The sequence below is a fragment of the Desmodus rotundus genome, chromosome 1 (genome assembly GCF_022682495.2).
Source record: "Desmodus rotundus isolate HL8 chromosome 1, HLdesRot8A.1, whole genome shotgun sequence".
Classification (NCBI taxonomy): Eukaryota; Metazoa; Chordata; class Mammalia; order Chiroptera; family Phyllostomidae; genus Desmodus; species Desmodus rotundus.
Genome location: NC_071387.1, coordinates 187,391,851 through 187,412,364, shown reverse-complemented (window position 1 = coordinate 187,412,364; position 20,514 = coordinate 187,391,851). Strand labels below are relative to the sequence as shown.

At 52.1% G+C, this 20,514-nt stretch overlaps 1 protein-coding gene across 5 annotated transcripts in view; it reads right to left on the bottom strand.

Moving 5' to 3' along the window:
• Positions 1 to 765: 765 nt before the first annotated feature.
• TRIO (trio Rho guanine nucleotide exchange factor) overlaps positions 766 to 20,514 on the bottom strand; it is a 322,397-nt gene continuing 302,648 nt past the window's right edge. For all 5 annotated transcript variants that reach the window (XM_053913947.2, XM_053913953.2, XM_071219719.1 and 2 more), the window contains 12 exons: positions 19,976 to 20,167; positions 18,904 to 19,081; positions 15,933 to 16,726; positions 11,654 to 11,901; positions 9,613 to 9,751; positions 8,806 to 8,833; positions 8,437 to 8,599; positions 8,067 to 8,188; positions 6,253 to 6,331; positions 4,445 to 4,645; positions 2,126 to 2,264; positions 766 to 1,560 (listed from right to left, as the gene is read on the bottom strand). In XM_053913947.2, the coding sequence (XP_053769922.1) occupies positions 1,006 to 1,560; positions 2,126 to 2,264; positions 4,445 to 4,645; positions 6,253 to 6,331; positions 8,067 to 8,188; positions 8,437 to 8,599; positions 8,806 to 8,833; positions 9,613 to 9,751; positions 11,654 to 11,901; positions 15,933 to 16,726; positions 18,904 to 19,081; positions 19,976 to 20,167 (2,838 nt within the window). In that variant the 3' untranslated portion in view covers positions 766 to 1,005. The remainder of the gene's footprint in view (positions 1,561 to 2,125; positions 2,265 to 4,444; positions 4,646 to 6,252; positions 6,332 to 8,066; positions 8,189 to 8,436; positions 8,600 to 8,805; positions 8,834 to 9,612; positions 9,752 to 11,653; positions 11,902 to 15,932; positions 16,727 to 18,903; positions 19,082 to 19,975; positions 20,168 to 20,514) is intronic.

The following is a 20,514-nucleotide window of genomic DNA, read 5'->3' as shown; positions in this document are numbered from 1 at the left end:
TCCTTGAATGGATGGCACCGGGCTACAACCCCCCACCCCTCGCCCCACCCCCAACACACACACAAAACCATAAAGCTCACTGTACGAAGTATGTGCTTTTTCTATATATTTATTACAGGTACAACAGAGGTCTTCATAAATAGTTGCATAAAATGTTAAAGCCACAACATTGCACATGATATGAAATAAAACCAAAAAACCCCCCAATGAGTGCATTTACAGTATTTTCATCTGACTGTGTACTGCTCGACAATCTGATTGACGGCTTGGGGGTGGGGGCGGCGGGGCAGGGCCCAGCCTGATGTCCTCGGTGGTGGGCAGAACCTGCTGACCCCCAAAGGGAGTCCCAGGCAGAGGGCAGGGCGTGGGAGAAAAGGCAGGTGGGAGAAGGACAGACCGAAGGCAGGACCAGTCTTATATACAAGTAAGGCCTACATTTCATCAGAGCAAAACAATTCATTCTATTTTTTATGCAAAGGTTTGAGGTTGAATGCACATTTCAGAAGCCTGGTCTGGCATCCCAGAGAGATGCACACAGACCGGGCAGCTGGAGAAGCTCAGAGCCAGGTGGACGCCGAGCTCCAGCCCAGGTTGCAGGGCCGACCGCCACGGCGGGGAGTCTTCCCTAGAGGTGTCCAGTATCTCTGTTTTGTTCGTTAACACCAGTGGTTGAATATAGGCATTTCGTTTCCTTGAATAAGTCTTGGAAAATGATAAATTTGCAAAATTCTATTTGAGTTCACTTAAAAAAAGTTTTCTTTTTTGCAGAAACCTGAATGAAAGACTGCGACACAGCAATGCTGTCTCCGCTCTCAGAGTGCAAGAGAAGGACCTCCACCCCAGCACGGCCAGCAGCCCGAGCCCCGAGCACGGCTCGCTCAGAGTGCGAATTCCACACGATGAACATACGGCAGCTGAGCAGTTACGTTGGTTTGTGTCTCTTCAAAATTCAAATTAACAGCTGATTGGCAGGTGAAAGAGAATGAGAAAGAACTTCAAGATAGGTCAAACCCTAGGCAAAAGCCTGCTCTGTAAGAAGTTTTTAATGCTACGAATCGGTCGAACATCGTTCTGGTGTTTGCGCCGCTCAATGAAGGAAGTCAGTCTGGACGTGTCGAGGATGCCCGCGCCTTTGCCGTGGCTGTGGCCGTGGCCCGCCTGCAGCCACTGCTCCTGGAGGGCCAGCGCAGCCGAGGGACGCTTGGCGGGGTCCTCTCGTAGGAGGAAACACACGAAATCCTTGGCCTTCTGGCTTACTCCTTTAAAGTAGTCATCTGGGAAGCTAAAGTCCAGTCGGCAAATGTTCAGGCAGGTCTCTTCCACGCTGTCGTCCAGGAAGGGGGACACGCCACTAAGAAGCACATATGTGAGCACTCCAACACTCCACGTATCCGAGGTCAGGGAGACCGGGTTCCCGAGGATGATTTCGGGGGCTGCAAATTCGGGGTTCCCCAGTAGCTGGTGGATGTAGTAGGTCGTGTTGAGTTGGACGGCATCTCCAAAGTCAGCCAGTTTGATTGTGGGCTTGGCTGAACTCTGGTCCACCAGGATGTTTTCGGGCTGGAAGACAGGATAAGGCAACTGTCATTTTCATCAACCCGTCTTGAGCTTAAGCAATGATGCTCCCCGGGAACCTGTGAGGTCAACTGGGACAAACTGGTCATGTGCAAAACAGGATGACACTCTCGGCACGCAGGCCCACAGAAGGAGGAAAATGCAGCCACACAGAGGAGCCGCTGCCCCGGTGCAGCTCGGACCGGCCCTTTGTGGGGTTTAGCATAAGGCGGCGCCTTCCCTGTGCTGGCTCACGACGCTGGGTGGTCATTTTCCCTCCCAGCACTGAGGGCAACACTCTCCCTTCCTTTTGCCATCCCACACCAGCCCAGTAAAACTCCCAGAATCTTCTGAAATCCCACGAAATGTGTGAAGATCTTACATCACTGAAAGCAAGCTCTTAAAAACAAGAGTTTGGAAATCAGTGTTCCCATCTCCCACACCCTCAAATTCGTCCCCAGCCCCGCTCAAGGCACGTGGCCTGGATTCAGAAGACAAGAGGAGGGTAGACCCCCACACACCGTGGCCGAGCCGTGGTCACACACACCGCTGTTCCGGGAGCCCCACTCACCTTTAGGTCCAGGTGTGCTATCCTGCAGTTGTGAAGGTATCGGATGGCTTCCAGAACCTCCCCTAGATACGCCCTGATCTTCCCTTCGGTGAGGTTTCCCCATCGCACCACGCAGTCCAGGAGACGCCCCTGGTCAGCCCTGAGGAGGTAGGAACATGCATACCCGTCATCGTGGTGCTGGCTCACTTCAGGGACCTCTCTGGCCTCACTGGAAACAAACACTCCATCTCTGGGCCCCAATGTTAGTGCTCGGTTGGGATTTGAAGGCTCTGTTCCACCTGGAGGCGAGGCTGCATCAACAGGGTGACTTTTTGTTCACAGCATGGCGGACACGCATGTGGGGGACAGGACCGTCACACCCTCAGAGGGAAGTGGAGATGTCCACCCACGCGGCTCCATTCAAACCCTGAGCCGTAGTTCTGTCACCTCTAGAACGGGGAGACGGGAAGGCTGTGCAGACGATGGAAGTGGAGGCAGACAACAAGGCAACACAGTAAGGGCTACACGCTGGTCTCCACAGTCTTCCTGCTGTGGATTTACTTTTAATGTTTGAAAAACACATATACAAAAAAGTAAAAAAAAAAACCAAATAAAAAACACTTACAGCTGCCCATATGCTGGGGACTAAATACTTTCTATCCATGTAATTTTCTGAGAAGAGTGTTTTATTTCCACATTTTATGGATGAGGAAGCCAAGGCCCAGAGAAGGTGTGTAACTTCTCCAAGGTCACACAGCTCATAAGTGAAAGCTGGAATTGTAATGCGGTAGTCTGGCCCTGGTCTTTCTGACCACTGGTCTATGATGCCCTCTTTGTTTGCAAAACAGAAACTTATAGGAAGATCAGCCACCTGACTGATAATGGGGAGTAATCAAGAAGAATTTTACAGTTTATTATGGAATAAATCCCAGTAACACTATGATGACGCTTGGGAAACATTCCGTTTCCAAAGCAAAGAGAAATGACGGCCCAACTCACTGAAGCCTCTAAACCAGAACTGGAGGTCTTGTAGATTTTCGATGAGGACTCCAGGCCAGTCACATATACATCCCCAGGGAAGATGGGCACTTCTCGGGCATCAAGCTCCTAGAGCTAGAAAGGACCCAGCCAGGTGCTGAGGGCCCACAGGGGCCAGGTCCCTGCTTGGATTATCATTCTAGCCCCACAACAACCGTCTGACTGAGATTTTAAAGGACGCCCAGGCCCCGCGTCCAGGACATGCCCTTTGCATGGGATGCTCAGCCTCGGGGTGGGCCTGCCGTCCTCCTGGCCACCACCCGACAGGCTTGCTATTCCAGGGAGAGGCTGCACAGGCCCCACTGAAACATCCTTTCCCAGGCCTGCTGGGGCCCCTCAGCCTTGCCCTCTGAAGACTATGGGGTGCAGGCACTTACAAATTCTTAAAAAACAAACAAACAAGAAACAGAAAATAATAATGCCCCCTAAAAAGAAGAAATAGGAATTTAGACAAAGCTAAAAGCCGAGATGTTTCACAGAACGAAACCAGGAGGTCCTAAGGGCGGGGCTCTCCAACACCGGCATTAGCATCAGTGCCGGTCTGGGCCACGGGATTCTGCTGCGGGGTGTCCTGTGCCCACAGGATGTGGGCAGCAGCCCTGACCTCCACCCTTTAGATGTCAGGAGCACCCCCACCCTGAGCTGTGACACCAAAAAAGCTTTCAGACACTGGCAAACATCTGTGGGATGCTTTGTCCCTATGGGACAAAACTGCCCCCAGTTGAGGACCACTGCTTATGGGTCACAGGTCTTACATACACGCTTTCTTTTTAAATGACTGAACCATTTACTGAGATGGCCCATGGGACCCAGGGAGGACCTCGGGGACCAGTGGGGCTGCTCTGGCTGGAGGCCACCCGCCCCCAGAGAGGGACCTTTCTGTGAGGAGCATCTTCCCTCCCTGACTTAGAGTCACCCTTCAGTGGTGTGGGCAGGAGCGCTGAGGGGCAGGCTGGCCCTGGGGCTGAGCATAACGCCTGAAGCATCAGCTGGAGCAGGTCCCACCAAGCCTGCCTCTTCAGAGGCAGAATTCTCAGGACCTGGGGGGACCAGGATAGCGTCTCCGGGCTGGCTGAGACTGAGCAGGAGCCTGGATGGTGATGCCAGGCTGGCTGCTCCCGTGTGGCACAGCGCGTACCTAAAGGCTGTACTGGAGAGTTGTAAACTGCGCTCTGATGGCAGACATACTTTTGAGCAGTTCTGTGAACCCTACAATCCCAATTTCTACATGAAACAACAGTAAAACGCTCGATGTTGAGGCTGATGGCTACAAGGAGTGGAGGAAAGTCCGGGTGTACGCACATTTCCAAAACCAGGACGTAACTGGTGGGGGTCTCAAAGGTGTCCAGGAGGCCAACCAGGAGCGGGTGTTGGACGTTCTGCAGGACTCCAAGCTCGTGGGTGACCTGGTCACGCTTCATCAACTTCTTGTTCACAAACTTAGTGGCCACTGCTCGTTTGGTTCCCTTCTGGTCACATTTCTTAACGACAGAGAACCTGCCCCTGGAACACAGGGAGGAATTGTCAGGCCTCTGAGGGTATCACGGAGAAAAGGCCCAGTGAGCCCACGTGGCCGGGACGCCTTCTGACTGAGCCAGTCCACGGGCCCCACGACAGCCCTGAGGCAGCCCGCCTGTGTCTAAGCCCCTCAGCCGTGTGACGGTCTCTCCCCCTCCTCTAGGCAGACTTGTCTTCACCTGGGTCTGGACAGGCTGTGTGACTCCCTTGCCTTCTGAGAGTGGCAGAAACCACACTGTGAGACTTGCTGGGCAGACCCCACCTCGGCTCTCGTGGAGAAATTTCCTTGTCGTGTGTGAAGCTCAGGAGGGGCTAGTCGGTGCCTCCTGGTCACCGCCACCCTGCCTTTGCAGGGTGTGTGTGCGGGGGCAGGTCACTCATCGCTAGTCTGTGGCCTCTGGAGCTGCACCCCAGGGTCCGCACCCAAGAAGCCTCGGTGGCACCTCGACATGCTCTGGACAACGGGATCTCGGACCTCAGGTCTGAGCCTGCTGCCATAATTGGATGGGATGTGGGGGGAGGGGAGGTGGGGTGGGAAATTAAGGATCGGAAATTAACCTGTGGCTGGGGCAGTCTGTAGTGGGTTACGATGGCCACATCCTTTGCTCGTCCTCCCTCGGGGGTGTGTGTGCATGTGTGTAGGGGGGTCTATCTCTCCTCCCTGGAACCTGGGCTGGGGGTGGGCTGGTTCCAACCCGCAGAATTTGGAGGGAGCGTGGCTGCTGATTTCTGAGGCTGGGCCTTGAAGAGGCCTCGCAGCTTCTGCTTTTGCTCTCTTGGAATGCTTCTGCCACCACCCGAGGAAGCACCAGGGCCTGCGTCCCGGGTGAGGCCCAGGAGAGGCCCGCAGAACGACTGCCGATCAAGAGCTGACGCAGGGTGTGATAAAGCCCTACTGCTCTGGGGTGGCTGCCCGAGCAGCATGGCCCCTGACAGCCACCTGCCACTATAGCCACTGGAGTGTGAGAGGCTGCTGCTGGGGGGCAGACAGCATTTTTAGAAGGGACCAGCTCAGCTGTCATGCTTCTGACCTCCTTCTTGCCACACAGCACGTGACGTGAGATGTGGATGGGTGGTGTGTGGCAGGGCAGTTGGAAGGGGCCTGGGTGCCTGAGGACACTGCCTGAGCCCGGGCTGTCCCTCTCTGCTGAGCCTTCTCTCTGTCTGTGCTTGAGTCCCCCGCTCCTCCACCCTCAGCTCCTTGTGCAGCTGGAACTGGAGGGACACCTTCAGCCTTTCTCACCCTAGACTCCAAGGGAGAATGAAGTCCTACAGGAAAGGGGGGGTGGTGACTCCTTCCTGAGATCCCCAAGGATGGGTCATGGCTGTACTGCCCTGGGGCCACAGTGGGAGTCACTCTGTTACATCAGTGGCAGCTTACGGCACTGGGTCTTAATTCTCTCTTGGAACCTGAGCCGAAAATGTCTCAGTTACTTCCTCACCATTGAGTGTTGAACGGTGATTACAGGCTGTGTTGCAAATGTAATACCTGTAACTTCCGCCTGCTGGCAAACACACCATTTACCTTCATTGTCTACGCTTACAGGGAGTATGTCTCACGTGCTGCTCTCAAAAGGGGCCCTGGCTCATACCTGCCCAGCTCGGCCACTTCGCTGTAGAAGGAGTCAAAGTTGTCTTTCCAGGTCACCATGATCCCATCACTCCCTGGACCTGCAAGAAGAGCAGCACCTGCCCTGAGCGTGGTGTATGCGGCGCGTCTCGGGGAACAAGTCCACAGAGCTGTGTTGCCCCCACGGCAGGCACGCGTGGCCAATGAGCACCCGCGGCTCGTCACAGGGAGCATGTGCTGCCCGAGGCACGTGCGCACTGCATGCTGGGACTCAGCACGAACAAAGGGGGACTTATGTGACAGAAATGAACTGACACTTCTGCTTCCGTGATTTTCCCACTCACTTCTCTATGTGTCAAAATACCCCCTTAGCTTTCACTCGTGATTTATTTTTTAAAAAGTCACCTGTAGAATTTCTGTGACATCTTTTAAAAATTATGACATCAGTGATTCTTCACTATCAAATTCAAGACTTTCTTTCTTGTGCCATAACCCCCAAACCAGAGTACTTCCTTTCTCTGACTGAATGGGGTTGAAATTTTTAGGATTAAAGCATCACCAAGCCCTTATTATATGAAATGTTAAAGGGACTTATTTAAGAAAAAGAAGATCAAAACTATAATAGCAAAATGACAACAAACTCACAACTATCAACAACTGAACCTAAAAAAACAAAACCAAAAACAAACCAAGCAAACAACTAGAACAGGAACAGAATCACAGAAATGGAGATCACATGGAGGGTTATCAGAGAGGTGGGGGATGAGGAAAAAGGTACAGGGAATAAGTAGCATAAATGGTAGGTACAAAATAGACAGGAGGAGGTTAAGAATAGTTTGGGAAATGAAGAAGCCAAAGAACTATATGTATGACCCACAGCCATAAACTAAGGTTGGGGAAAGCTGGTGGGAGGGGGGGTACAGGGCGGAGGGTAGAAAAGGGGAGAAACAATTGGACAGCTGTAATAGCATAATCAATAAAATATACTTTAAAAAAGGATAATGTGAAATAGGAGTTCTAAGACAGTTCTGTTTATCGTCTACACACAGAGTACTCCAGACTCAATTCACCTTTCAGTTCAGATTTTTATTCTCATTCTTGGCAGCAGCTTCCAATACCTGGCACAGCTATAGGATCGAGAAGAAATCGTAGCAGCCCCTACTGCACAGCTCGCCACGAATGAGATGGTGGTTGGAGGTCAATCAATATGTGTTGCTACTGAGCATCGCCACATGTTGAGTGAAACCACTGGGAAATTTAAAAGGCCTACGTCGTGGCTTCTGCCTTCAGTAGCTCACAGTTTGGTGGAGGAGACAGAACAAGGCCTTGCCGGGCAATGGAGAGAACAGGGGTTCAGACCAGAGACCTGGATCCCACCGAGGTCGCCTTGAGCTCACAGAAGGGGCGGGCAGACACATCCACCAGACAGGTCTTTGTTAGGGTCTGAAGCAGGCACAGAGCCTGCACAAGCCTCAACCACAGCCCCTTTTCCTCCCTTCCTCCTCACTCGTATTCCACGAGACCATCTTAGATCAGATTCTCTTAGAGCTAAAGCCTCAACTGAATGACTAGATCGAAGAGAAACTGGATACAAGAATGTGTTTTGCTGACTCAGGGCACAGAACACACCTTGTTCTAACCCAGAAGCTCAAGTGCCCAGTGGCCGCGGTCTGAAGTGCCCAGAGGTCAACCACCTCACAACGCCCCAGAGACTGTGGCCTGTTCCTCGCAGCTCTTGTTTGGAAGGCCCGCAGTGACGCACTGCCATATTTTTCTGGCCATGTTGTGGGTGGAGGGATTCTGGACTTGAGATTCCAGCTCAGGAGTGCAGCTTACCTAGAACCCTCAGACTGGCTGAACACGAGGCTGAACCCATGTCATTCACAGCGATGCACGTGTAGATGCCGTCGTCTTCCGTCGTCACGCCGATGACCTTCAGAGTGGCCTCTCCTAAGTCACTGACGCACAGACGAGAACACGAGCGTCAGAAAGGCTGCCCCCAACCTCTCCTTCAGGGTCACAGAAAAGCAGGGCTCAAGGACTGATGAGGAACTTCATGTGGAGGTTTAATTTTAGTTGCACAGCCAGGTAACAAAATGTTCCCTCATGGGAAGCATCCCAGTGAGAAAGGTGACCCTGGGCCTCAGTGACATCAGCCACGGTGAAACTGGTCTTCGAAACCAGCCCACGAGCGAGCCTCGCTCACCTGTAGGAGATGTTGTAGTGGCCATCGTTGTTCAAGGTGTTGTGTTCAGGGCCCTTCCAGGTGATCGAGGCCTTCGGGCGTCCACAAACTCGACATCTAAGAACAACGGTCTCCCCTGTCTCACATGTGACCTCACTCAAGGGAATGACGAATTCTGGGGGAACTGCATGAGAAAGGAGTCAGTATCACTGGCTCTCTGGGCCCCTGTCACACCCGCCAATGCCTCCCAAACAAACAAGCGGGACCTCAGTTCCTGCCTGAGCCCAGAGCCCCAGGACACCCGTTCCCCCAGGTCACACTTGAGTGTTCTAAGACATGCCCCCGGACCTACAACCTGTAAGACCAGAAGAAAAAGAAAACGGCACTCACCGTCATAAATGTAGTTGGGATTGAGAAGCTGAAAGGGAAAAAACACACTGGCATTAACCAAAAACAGGGCCTATTTTGAGATACATTACTTTCTTTCCCAGGCTACAATGATCATTGAAAGATGAACAGAAATACGACTTGGTTTGCCTAGGTTTCATTCACAATCAACCACATTTTCACTCCCTTAAACACACTCGAAGCTTCCTGCCACAAGAATTGGATGAATTTAAACTTGGAGACGTCCATTTCTCTCCTCCTACGAGCTGAGTCCAGCTGTCCCTGGACCTTACCTTCTGCAGGATGGCCCGTGTCCTGACTCGGGTCCCTAGATTCCCATCAGTGAATATTTTCTTTTTCTCCAGGCCAAACCCCCACACGTTTAAGGCAATCTGATTATAAAGAGTAAATTTACTGAAGCCAGGGAATTTGTGCCAAGGAACCTGTAGGCCGGCATCTAGTCACTGCCCCGTGGTCTGAAGAGGCCACTGAAGGAAATCTGAGCCGCAGCTGCTCTGCACTGTCTGCTCCCCGGGATCCAGGCTCGGCTTCTTCTGGGGGCCTGACAGTGTTTTTTGGAACAGCCGGGTGTGCACCTGGTGAAGTGTCTGCAGGAATACCTGGTTCCTGAGAATACATACACGTGCCGATACCAGTCAAGCCTGCCCGAGAGCCCTCTGCAAAGCCTGGCAGGATCTGCTGGTGCCAAGCAAGACGGGGCCCCTGGCCTGGGGTGCACCATCCTCCTTGCTGCTCTTGCGTGAGCCTCAGCCCCTCCTGCCACTGCTTCCCAGAGACACCTGAACTCACCTTCACAGATACCTTGTTGCTGAGGCCTTCCCGCGATTTCCGATAACCGTTCTCTAACTTGCCTTCCCGTTTGCCGTCTTTATCTTTTTTCTCAGATTTTTTCCTTAAACGGAGTGCTGTGTGCCAAGATGTTGACTTCCTAGGGGGAAGCGAATGCATTATTAATACCCTGCCTTTCCCGTGTTCAGCAAAGGGTCCCAGAGAGCGTTGGAGGAAGCAGACTATGCAACTCATGCAGAGTGGCGGAGAACACTCCCTAAGAGTGATCTCTGCCGAGAACTCTTTCCTATGAGTCTCGATGACCAGGGGATGAGACCGACACTCCCTTGAATCAAACTTGGAGGATAAAACACAAAGGTGCCCATGATGGTTAACTTTAGGTGTCAACTTGACTGGGCCACTGGGTGCTCAGCAATTTGGTCAAACATTATTCTGGGTATTTCTGGATGAGAACGTTTTATTTTTTTTAAGATTTAATTTATTTATTTTCAGAGAGAAGGGAAGGGATGGAGAAAGAGAGGGAGAGAAACATCAGTGTTGTGAGAGAATCATTAATTGGTTGCCATGCTCCCAACCGGGGACCTGGCCCGCCACCCAGGCATGTGCCCTGACTGGGAATCAAACTGGTGACCCTTTGGTTCACACGCCAGCATTCAATCCACTGAGCCACACTAGCCAGGGCTGGGTGAGATTAACATTTTAAGTGGTAAAGCCAGTTACTCTTCATGCAGTGGTGGGCCTCACCCAATCAGTTGAAGGCCCGATGAAAACAAAAAGAAAGCCTCGTTGAACAAGGGGAAACATTCTCTAGCAGAATGCCTTCAGATTTTATCTGCTCCATGGGCTCCCCTGGGTCTCTAGCCTGCTGGCCTGCCTCTCTAACTGAATGAGCCAGTTCCTTATAATGAACCTCTTTGTCTCTCTCCACACACACACACACACACACACACACACACACGATTCTATGTCTCTGGAGAAGCCTAATTCAGAGCCCAAGAATATTTTTGGAGGAAACAAAGCATAAAATTGGAATTCTTGAACAATGTACTAGAATAAAATACTTCCATGTACCAAGGAGAAACAGGACAAGAGATTGTCATTGGAGCCAGGCTTTCTGTAGCCTGAACTCCAGCCCAGCCCCCCTTGTGGGGTGTGGGTGAGGGTCCAGAGGCAGAATCTGGGCTGCAAACCCAGCCAAGGGCAGAGCCAAACTTGGAGAGGACCACAACCACCATCGGTGCCTTTGGGTCGGTTCCTGAAGCCTTTGGAGACTTCCCAAACCGTCAAGTCCCGCAGTGCTTCCCAGAAGCCATGTGGCTAGCCTTGACCACAGCCAGAGAGATTCAGTGAAGGGAAGTCTTCGAATCTAGCACCCAACTTTAGTGTTCTTTAAAGTAACGTTTAATGCAACAAAATTGTTTTCAAGTTTCTTAACTAAATTAACCTTCCAGTAAATATAAGGTAACTTACCTTATATCTTTACCTGCAGCTTACAGAATGAGTACCTTTTTTTAAAAAAAGATTTTACTTATTTTTAGAGAGAGGGGCAGGGAGAGAGAAAGAGAGGGAGAGAAACATCAATGTGTGTTTGCCTCTTGCATGCCCCCCACTGGGGACCTGGCCTACGAAACCCAGGCATGTGCCCTGACTGGGAATGGAACTGGTGACCCTTTGGTTCACAGGCTGGCACCCAATCTACTGAGCCACACCAGCCAGGGCCAGAATGAGTATCCTCACTGATGTACATCAGTAATGAGTTAGGGGTCCTTGGAAAGTCCCCTAGGAATGCCCCTACCCCCTGGACATCCAGGAACTAAAATACCACCACCGTCTTTCTAATGTCTTGAAAAAGATGTGTGCTTGCAAATGCAGTAAGTAAAAGAGCCTGTAGAACAAGTCTGAGCGATGGAAAGCCATCTTCACTCTGGGGCTCCACACTGTGCTTGGAGAGGAACCTGAGCTCACAGAGAAGAGCGCTGCGTTCTCTCACTGCCTTTCGGACTCCCAGGGCCCTCCCCACGCCTGCCCTCCGAGCACTCACTTGAGGGTCCCGTCAGGGTTCTCCATGATGACTGTGCTGGTATGCCCCAGGACGAAGCCTGGAATCCAGCCCTCGGCTGCGGGGCACTGGTCAGTGGCGGCTCGGAACACCAGAAACATGTTCTGCTGATTGCTGGCCAGAATTTGAACGACCTCTCCTTGATAGACGTTGATCTCATCCTCCTTCACTGCCGTGTAATCGTGTGTCACCAACATGGTGGAGATGTTGCTACTGCTGCTACTTTCACTCTGCAGGTGGAGAGACGGAGAGAAAAGAGGCAGAGGGACCTGAAACGAGGCTGGTGACAGGAACTTGCTCGTCAGTGTGCACCACGGCACGGCGACGCAGAGCGTGGCTCACCAGATGGACATGGAGGACGCCCAATCTCTGCTACCATGTGCTTTTTCAATAATCGAAAACCAAAGTTTATGCAATTTAGGAACAATCTAAAAAAACCAAACAAACCAGTGCAATGATGACACTTTACTTTGGAAGCTTTTATTTCAGTCCCGTTACTTCAGCCCCATCTCCTTGCACCGGTGAAGGCACGGCTCGGGTCTTGTGTTCACGCCACGCTGGGCTCCACCTACGTCACAGCAACGCCACTGCGACTGTCACGCTCACTGAAACTGCTACTGAATTAAAGAGCTGTGAACAGTAGCCCTTCAGTGCGCGGACAGATTAGATCACGGGGGAGCCCCCAAACCTGCCAGATAACATGTTCCTTGCAGACGCATATGCCAGGATCCTGCCAAGGTGCTGGTATAATCATTTCCACCTCCTTTTCCCTTCTAAAAGAAGAATGCATGATACCTAAAAAGTAAATCAACTGTGCTTCTGCTCTCAGGGGTAGCGGCTCTGCCTCCTTCTTGTGTCCCTTGGTGGGTGGCCCTCTTGTGAGCTTGCTGAGGCAAGTGTCCCAAAGGCACTGTGGCTGTGCGAACACATCATCACAGAAGACCTTTGAACACCACTGGCCCTGAGACTGAAGCGTCAGGGACAGATTCTTCCAAGTGAAGGCCCACGCCACACTTATTCTGCAGTCCCAGTGATACCCGATCTCTCTGGGACACTACAGGGTCTTCAGTGCCCGGCACAGCGACTGACATGTAACGGGCACTCAATACACGTTCAGTAACGCAGTCAATGGGGCAAGATTGCAAACGCAAAACAAAGATCCTTTCTAAGGCCACTACCTGGGCCTACAGCTGAGTGCGACTGGCTGGAGAGTAGAAAAACACAAATGGCAGTATTTGTCCCAAGGCATCATTTAACAAGTGACCTATTTGTTTTGGAGGAAGCTGAGACCACTGCCCAACTCCAAGCTACATCTTGCCCGATCCCCTCTATGGAGAGCTGGGACACAGGGAGTGGCACCGGGTGTCCTGCTCCCATTTGCTCGCAGAGGCTTCCACCCAGGGTGCTGTCCAGACATTCCTGGATCCCTAGGGCTCCGATGACACTAGCCTCTGCAGGGCTCTGGGACACCTGGGACAGGTGTAGATGTGACTATCAGACAACACTGCCACGTGTCTGTCCGCCCTGGGGCAGAGGCTGGCCAGTCAACAGCGGGCGCACCGTGAATCCGCAGGCCAGGCTCTGAACCGAGACCAGCAGTGGTGTCCAAGTTAAACACACCAGGGGGCCGAGCTGTCACTCCTGTCTCACTGAGGACACTTGTGCGTTCCTGCCGCTCGTGGAGGCCCATGCTGTCCTGTGGGGCTTTGGCACCTGCACACTCATTTATATAGTTTTATCCTTTTAGCATGTGTTTTCGTAGTCCGGCTTATCCAGCGACACCCAGTAGCTTTGAGATTACAAAATCAAATTTGCTAAAAAACATAAACAAAAGGCAACTGCTGGCACAGCTGCTTTTGGTGACGTAGCATGCCAGGCTATGTCTCGTAATTTGAGTATCTGCCACCGTCATAGTAGCTATTTTATGAATTTTTCGTATGTACCAGACTAAGTATAAGGGCATCTAAGGTCTATGTCATTTAATGCTCACAACCACCCACCCTGCGGGTAGGATCCTCACCCCTACAGGGTGGGAGGTTAGGAATCTGCACGGGCCACCTGGCCTTGGAGAGAAAGGCAGGGCTGCACTTTTAATGCTGCCCAGGTGGGCGTGTGCAGGGGGTTATGTCCCCATGTTTGGGGACTGGCACAGTCACCATTTGGGTTGATCCATATCCACTCCACTCCTACTCTCTGTAACTCTCCAGAAGGTGCCCATAGAAAGGAGGAAGAAGAACCTGGGATGTGGGTTAGGCACAGCTGCCTGACTGTGACCGCAGACAGCCCACAGAAATGGTAAAGAGGAAGGAGGCCGCTGCCGACCGGCCAGGGGATAAGGTGGCCCAAGTGGGTGGGAACAAGGCAGGGCAACAGTTCCTTTTAACTAAAATACTTAAGAGTCCAGTGGCCAAATCCCCATCTGAGGCCTCTAGTGGTCTTCCCGGGCATCTAGGGCATTCCTGTAAGTCATTCTGACTCATCAAAAACTCTGGCAATTTCTCTGGTACCTGCCACATAAGAAAAAGTGAGAAACAGAAATAAGAGGTACATTTTGCAACCTAAATTGCTGGATTATGTGCCACATGTGACCGCGCCTTTATCTCAGTGGACATTCCGGGACGGAGTGAGGGGGTGGCCATTATGCCGTGTAAGCTCACAGGCACCCCGAGTCCAGCACGGGCTCCCGGGCTGGAGTAGCTGGATGTTCATTCTGGAACACCGACTCTGAGCACTCCTTGGGTGTTTGGGAAAAGTGCCCAGGTTAGCTCACATCCGCTCCCCGGCTGATTTCGTAGGGGTCACAGCTGGGAGATAGGCGTGGCCACTGGGCCCTTCGCATCTTCTCCTCTGGCTGGAGTCGAGTGCTGATGCTCACCAGCACACCAGCACTGCAGACCCGACAAAGGGGCCAAACTGCCCTGCAGGACACGGAAAGGCACCCACCCCACGGTCACTGGTGCTGGCCATTGCAGGGGGTGCCTGCTCAACCGCTTGCTTTTGAGAATAACACTCAGGGTAAATAAATGTGCCAAGACCCATCTCCTAATTTCTTCCTCAATGAAATGTGAAGTTTAACAACATACAAGAAAGAATAGGAGTAAAGGATAAGGCCATGTCAACCTGAACAAGGAATTAATAGAAGTCCAGAGGAGAGAGAAAGACATGCAAAAGCCATTTTTTTACAAAGAGAGACACAGACCCTTTTAGGGAAATGTATTTAAAATTTTATAAAGCAATCACACATACACTCATTAGAACAATTGTATTCCCTCACGCATGCCTTCAGGAAGGTGTTACGGGTCAGACCATCTACTGTGGAGGAAAACAGTTGAGTAGGAGAGTGAAGAGGCCACAGAATAGGGGGAAAGCCCACCAGAGCAACCCTTCTGCTTGAGATCACAACACAGGTGTCGGGCAAAATGAGGATGAGGATACATGGAGCGCTGCAGTCCGCACTGCGCCCCCTGCTGGACAGAATGCAGACACGCTCCCACTCCAGCCTCCTGGGCCTCTGCTCCCAGCCGCCGGCAGGAGCCCCATTTCCAGAAGCCCTTAAAGCAGTCTCTCTCTTCCCGAGTGAAACTGTGGGGGGGAGCAAATATTTTCACTGGAGAGATTCTTGCCCACCCCCATACTGTCAGCTTAGTTTGCTTTGAGTAGCTGTTGGAAGTTTTCTTGAGGAATTTTTTTTCAGCAGATGAGTCAAAATGCTGCAAGCATAATTTAAGGCTTAAAAGAGCATGACCAAGCGAGGAGCAACAAGCTTATCAAATGTAGATTTCAAACTAAACAGGAGGGAGGCAGCAGGGACACTGACCCCTCTAAAAACTGTGAGTGAGGAAGCCAAGGACAAAAAGAAAGTTCCAAGAGAGTCTGCTGGTCGGACCACGGAAAAGACTTACAGATGCTGCATTCAGAAGGTTAATGACCGGCTTTCCCATATTAGGAGACACAAACAAAGCAGGGAGCGAGTTAGTAGAGATGAGAGCAGTGCTGTCCCCGGAGCAGGAGGGTTAGGAGGCGCTCCTGTGTCGGCGCGGGCCGCCGCACGTCCACGCCTGCAGACAGCAGACGCACACAGAGCTACACGTGGTCTACGTGGTCAGTGCGCGGACGTAGAGGCCCGGAGGAGCTGGTTACTGCGGCATGGCGCGGAGAGCCAGGAGTTAGTACGAGGAGAGCAGCAGCGGCGGGAGGTTTAGAGGAGCTGGCGGGACAGAGGCGGTGGGGCAGACGCGCGGAGGCTGCCTGGCGTTCTTACCCCATTGCTCTGGGCAGACTGCACGGACTGCTCGCTGGCCGAGGAGCACGTGCTCATGCGGTCCGTGTCCTTGCTGGGGGCTGTGTGGCGGTGCGCTTGCCGCTGGAGGGAGTCACTGTCTCCCGGGAAGGTGAAGGAGCCCGGCCTGCTGGCGGGGGAGGCGGGGATGGAGCTCCAGAAGGAGCCCCCCTTCTGCAGGGGGCTGCTGGGGGCAAAAGGCTCCTTGCCCAATGGAGAAGGGAACGTGGTGGAGAGAGGAGAGTTCAGCGGCGAGATAGCCCCAGGCCTGGGCTTTCCCAGGGGCAGGGAGCCCAGGCCGGTCCGTGAGCGGCAGTCCTCCTTGGCATTTCCGTCCTGGCTGGCACCTGCCGCGTTCCCGGTGGACTTCCTGGGGCTGTCGATCACCTTCATCTTGGGGATCTGCTCTGCTTCTCTCTCAGGACCTTCAGACTGGCCGCCAGGGGGGTGCCTGCCGGGCTGGCCAGGGCCAGCCTCCAGGGTGAGGCTGCTGCTGGGAGGAGGCAGTGAAGGGCCGGGAGTGGACATACCTGACATCTTGTCTGCCTCTGCCTGGCTTGAGGCTGCAGAGGAGACCAGCACAGGGGAGTGGTGTCGGACAGGCTGGGGGATCCGGGAGGGTCTGCTTCTGCTGGAGCTGGGGAGGCCACTACAGCTGCTGGGGCCACTGCTGTGGTTGCTGCCACTGCCGCCGCCGCCGGGGGTCGCACCTCCGCTGCCCCCACCTGCGCTGCCCCCACTGTGGTTCCTCTGATATTCGATTGGTGATGTCAAGGCTGTAAAATAGGCAAGACACAGGTGGAAGAATATCAGGGCACTGAGGAAAATATTGTCGCAGGCAAAGCAAAAGGAATGTGGTGTGATCCAAAGGGAGTGCTGGATGTGAGCTCCCCTAGTCGCTGTAGGGTAACCCACCACAGTCGCCTTCAAACCTACAGCAGCCACACCTGGCTGCAGCAGACTGACACCAGCCAGCAGTAAAGGAAAAGGTCTTCAATGCCACCATCTGGTCCAAGGACGAGTTAAATGGACTTGATGGAGGGCAGTGGGCATGTGTGAGTGGGCGGGGGGCAGGAGAAGGCCAAGAGGACAGAAGGACAGAGTGAATGAGGACAAAGGTGAGAGAGATGTTCATTGCCTCAGAGCAGCAGGCAGAGCCTTAGCATTCCTGCCAAGTGGAAAGGAGTCGAATTGGCTGGAGGTCCTGGGCAAGCCGCCAATGTCAAAGGGAGGCCCTGTGCTGCCAGAGGAGTCTCCACTGGGACTCCACTGGCACCAGCTGGCTCTCGTGTGGGGAAAGTTCACTCCAACTGCTGCAAAGAGAAGCTGGCTAGGAGTTGAGGAATCCCTTGGTCACCAGGGAGGAGGCAGGGGTCTGGACCACCTGTTTTGCAAGCTGGACACGAGAGACAAGGGGTGGAAAAGCACTCCACACACTCCCTTCTGGGTCGCGAAGCTGTTTCAGCTATAGTGACTTAATTTGTTACACAACCGTCTGCAGAGAACCTCAGGAAACATGCCAAGTGAGATATATGGAAACACTAACACAAACACTTACAGTGCAAAAACCTTTGAGAAAGACAACAATCAGACAAAGCCGTTTCTGCCTGGGAGCCATCAGGCACGTGTGAAAAAGCGCCCTGGAGCCAAATGACATTTCACAAACTCTGCTTCGGCCATGGCCTCTCACAGGAATGGGGGGGGGGAGGAAGAGGCGGGCAACGTGCCCGGGGCTCCCGCTCCACTCCTGATCTTGTCCAATCCTCCGATACCACCATTATCCTCCCTAGACTGAGGGTCTAGGGAACTGGAGCAGCCTGGCTGACTCATGCTGGTGGTTTGGAGGCAGTTCATTTTACCTTAAAGAAGGAGGTAAAAGTTCAGAGGTTTCCCAATAGTTCCATGCTACGGGTGGGCACTGAATACAACACTTAAGAACACCACATTAAGAGAGACCTCACCGCATTTGTTCACTGCCACAGAGTGAAACGTTTTTCTGCGTGCATAGGAACCACTGTGCCTTGACCCTGTGCATCTAATTCTAACAGCAAACGCAAAATAAGACCTGTCTGGACAGGACCGTGCAGTTAACATCCAGGCAGCTCAATTCTCACTGAGGGTCTGTGTTCCTGACCCTTGAGTGTCATGCAAGGTGGAAAGGCGGTTTGTGGTGACAGAGCAATTACAACGTCCTGCTGGACTGGGGCACAGACACCGACCATAGACATGGAGAAAAGGATGAGGAAAAGCCATCAAGTAAATATTTTAACTTCCGACTGAATTCTTGAAGTTCTTCAGTGATCACCGAATTGAAAGCAGAGTCGAAGTCAGCAGTGACAAAAAGAAGCAAGCGGTTTCAGGTCACAAATATAAAGCCACAATAATTATCTGCAATGGAAGGCCAGTTGCTCCCCTATAATCACTCATGTCATGGAAGCTGGGGAGGCAGAAGAGGTCTTGTTTTCGAATGGAGCAGGGAGGTGCAGATGTGCGATGCACTCGAGGATGTCCCAGTTCTGCCTGCTGCCACAGGTTTCCTCACGCACTGCCATCCCAGCGCGGGGCTCTGGTGCACGCACTATGTGACAGACCATGTGGGACAGGGTGAAACAGGACAGCAGTGCAGGGACACGTCCGAGAGCCAGGCAGTCTGCTTGGAATCCCGACTGTGCCACCGACAATTTGTGGGACTTCGGGCAAATTACTCATCCGCTTCCTCCGTGCCTCAGTTTCCTCGTCTATAAAATGGGAACTCTAGGAGTGCTTGTCACACAGACTCGCTGTGCAGGGGGAATGAAGCAGTAGATGGCCCGTGCTGAGGGCAGTGCCTGCCACACAGAACAGCTAGGTCAGTCCTGTCTCTATGATTCACATGTGGCAGGAGAGAGCAGAAGAATAGCAACGAGTACGTTAGGGACAGACAGCACATGCCCAGTGACAGGGCACAAATTACCATTTAAAAAATTGCGCTGGTTTTCTAAAATCTGGTTGATTTCATGGATCCATGTTTGCCGGACACTCGGACTGGACGAGTGCAAAACGAAGGTCTCCACCACATCACCCGTCCTCGACGTCAGGGCAAATTTACAGGGATCGTTTTCCACGTTTTCCTCCAGGCAAAGGCAACTCACCTGAAAAATATGAAAGCATGATTCCCAATGGCCAGAAGGTGGGAGATGAAAGGTGATGAACAAAATGTGGTCTATCCATACAGTGGGATTTATTCAGTCTTAAAAAGGAAGGACAGCCCTGGCTGGCTAGCTCAGTCGGTTAGTCTTGTCCATAGCAATAAGCCAAGGCTGTGGGTTTGATCCCTGGTCAGGGCACATAACAAGCAGCAAGTAATAAATGCATACGTAAGTGGAACAAAGTGATGCTTGTCTTTCTCCCCTTCCTCTCTCTTTTTCTCTAAAATCCATAATCAAAAAAACATTTTTTTAATTACTAAAAAGGAAGGGCACTTTGACACATTACTTCATGGATGAACCTTGAGGACGTTAGGCTAAGTGAATAAAGGCCGTCCCCAAAAGACAGACACCATTAGGATCCCACCTAGACCAGGTCCCCAGAGCAGTCAAATCCACAGAGGCAGATGGTTAGCTGCCCAGAGCTGGGTGAAGGTGGAACGGGGGCTTAGTGCTTCAGGAGTATGGAGCTTCAGCTTGTAAGATGAGGAGTCCTGGAGAGGGATGGCTGCGCCACAGTGTGAGTATACTTAATGCCACCACGCTATGTATTTTAAAATGGGCAAGACGGTACATTTTGTGTTATGTGCATTTTACAATAAAAAATATAAAGCACATTTATTCCTAGTAGTCAGGTGCAAAGTAACATTCAGCCTATGTCAAAGCTGAAATCAGCACACTTCAGGATATGGAGAGTACAGACAACAGATGGGTGGAGTGACTTAAAGGTTCGGAAATGTCAAATATTTAAGGAGCAAAGCATCAAGACACGTCATCATTAAAAAGGAGACAGTCCACCAGTGTGACGGGCACATGAAGAAACACGCCAACACGCATCACCTTGATACTGTTCTTGAACAGGAATCCTGGCATGGAGAAGCCCTTTTTTTTGTCCAGTGGCTCGCTGAAAATGACGATCTGCTCGAAGAGGAAGACCCGCCTCTCTCTGCAGCGAGGCAGGAGCCCTGCATCTTGGTCTGTGACCAAGAACGTATCTTGTAAGAGAAGCTTGCCCTGGGCAACAATTTTACCCTGAAAGAAGGAGACAGGGGCAAAGGAAGAAGAGAAGAAAACATTGCATTTTAAGTTAAGATACAGGAAGTTCTGTTTTCTTTAGATCTCCTCCCACAAAATCATATCTATTTCTTCTATTAAGTTCTAGAGCTTAAAACTTTATTTTCATGAGTTCTTAGCTCTAAAGAGAACTGATATCTACTTAAAATTCTAACTTCTAGGTAAACCACTGGCCTCTGTGGCGATCACAGACTGACAGTGGATCTGGAGTGGCCAGGTCTCTGCACCCGCGGCCCCAGCACCGCCAGCAGGACGCCGGGACGAGAACCTGTGTCTCCAGAAGCCCTACGAGAGGCTCTGTGTGT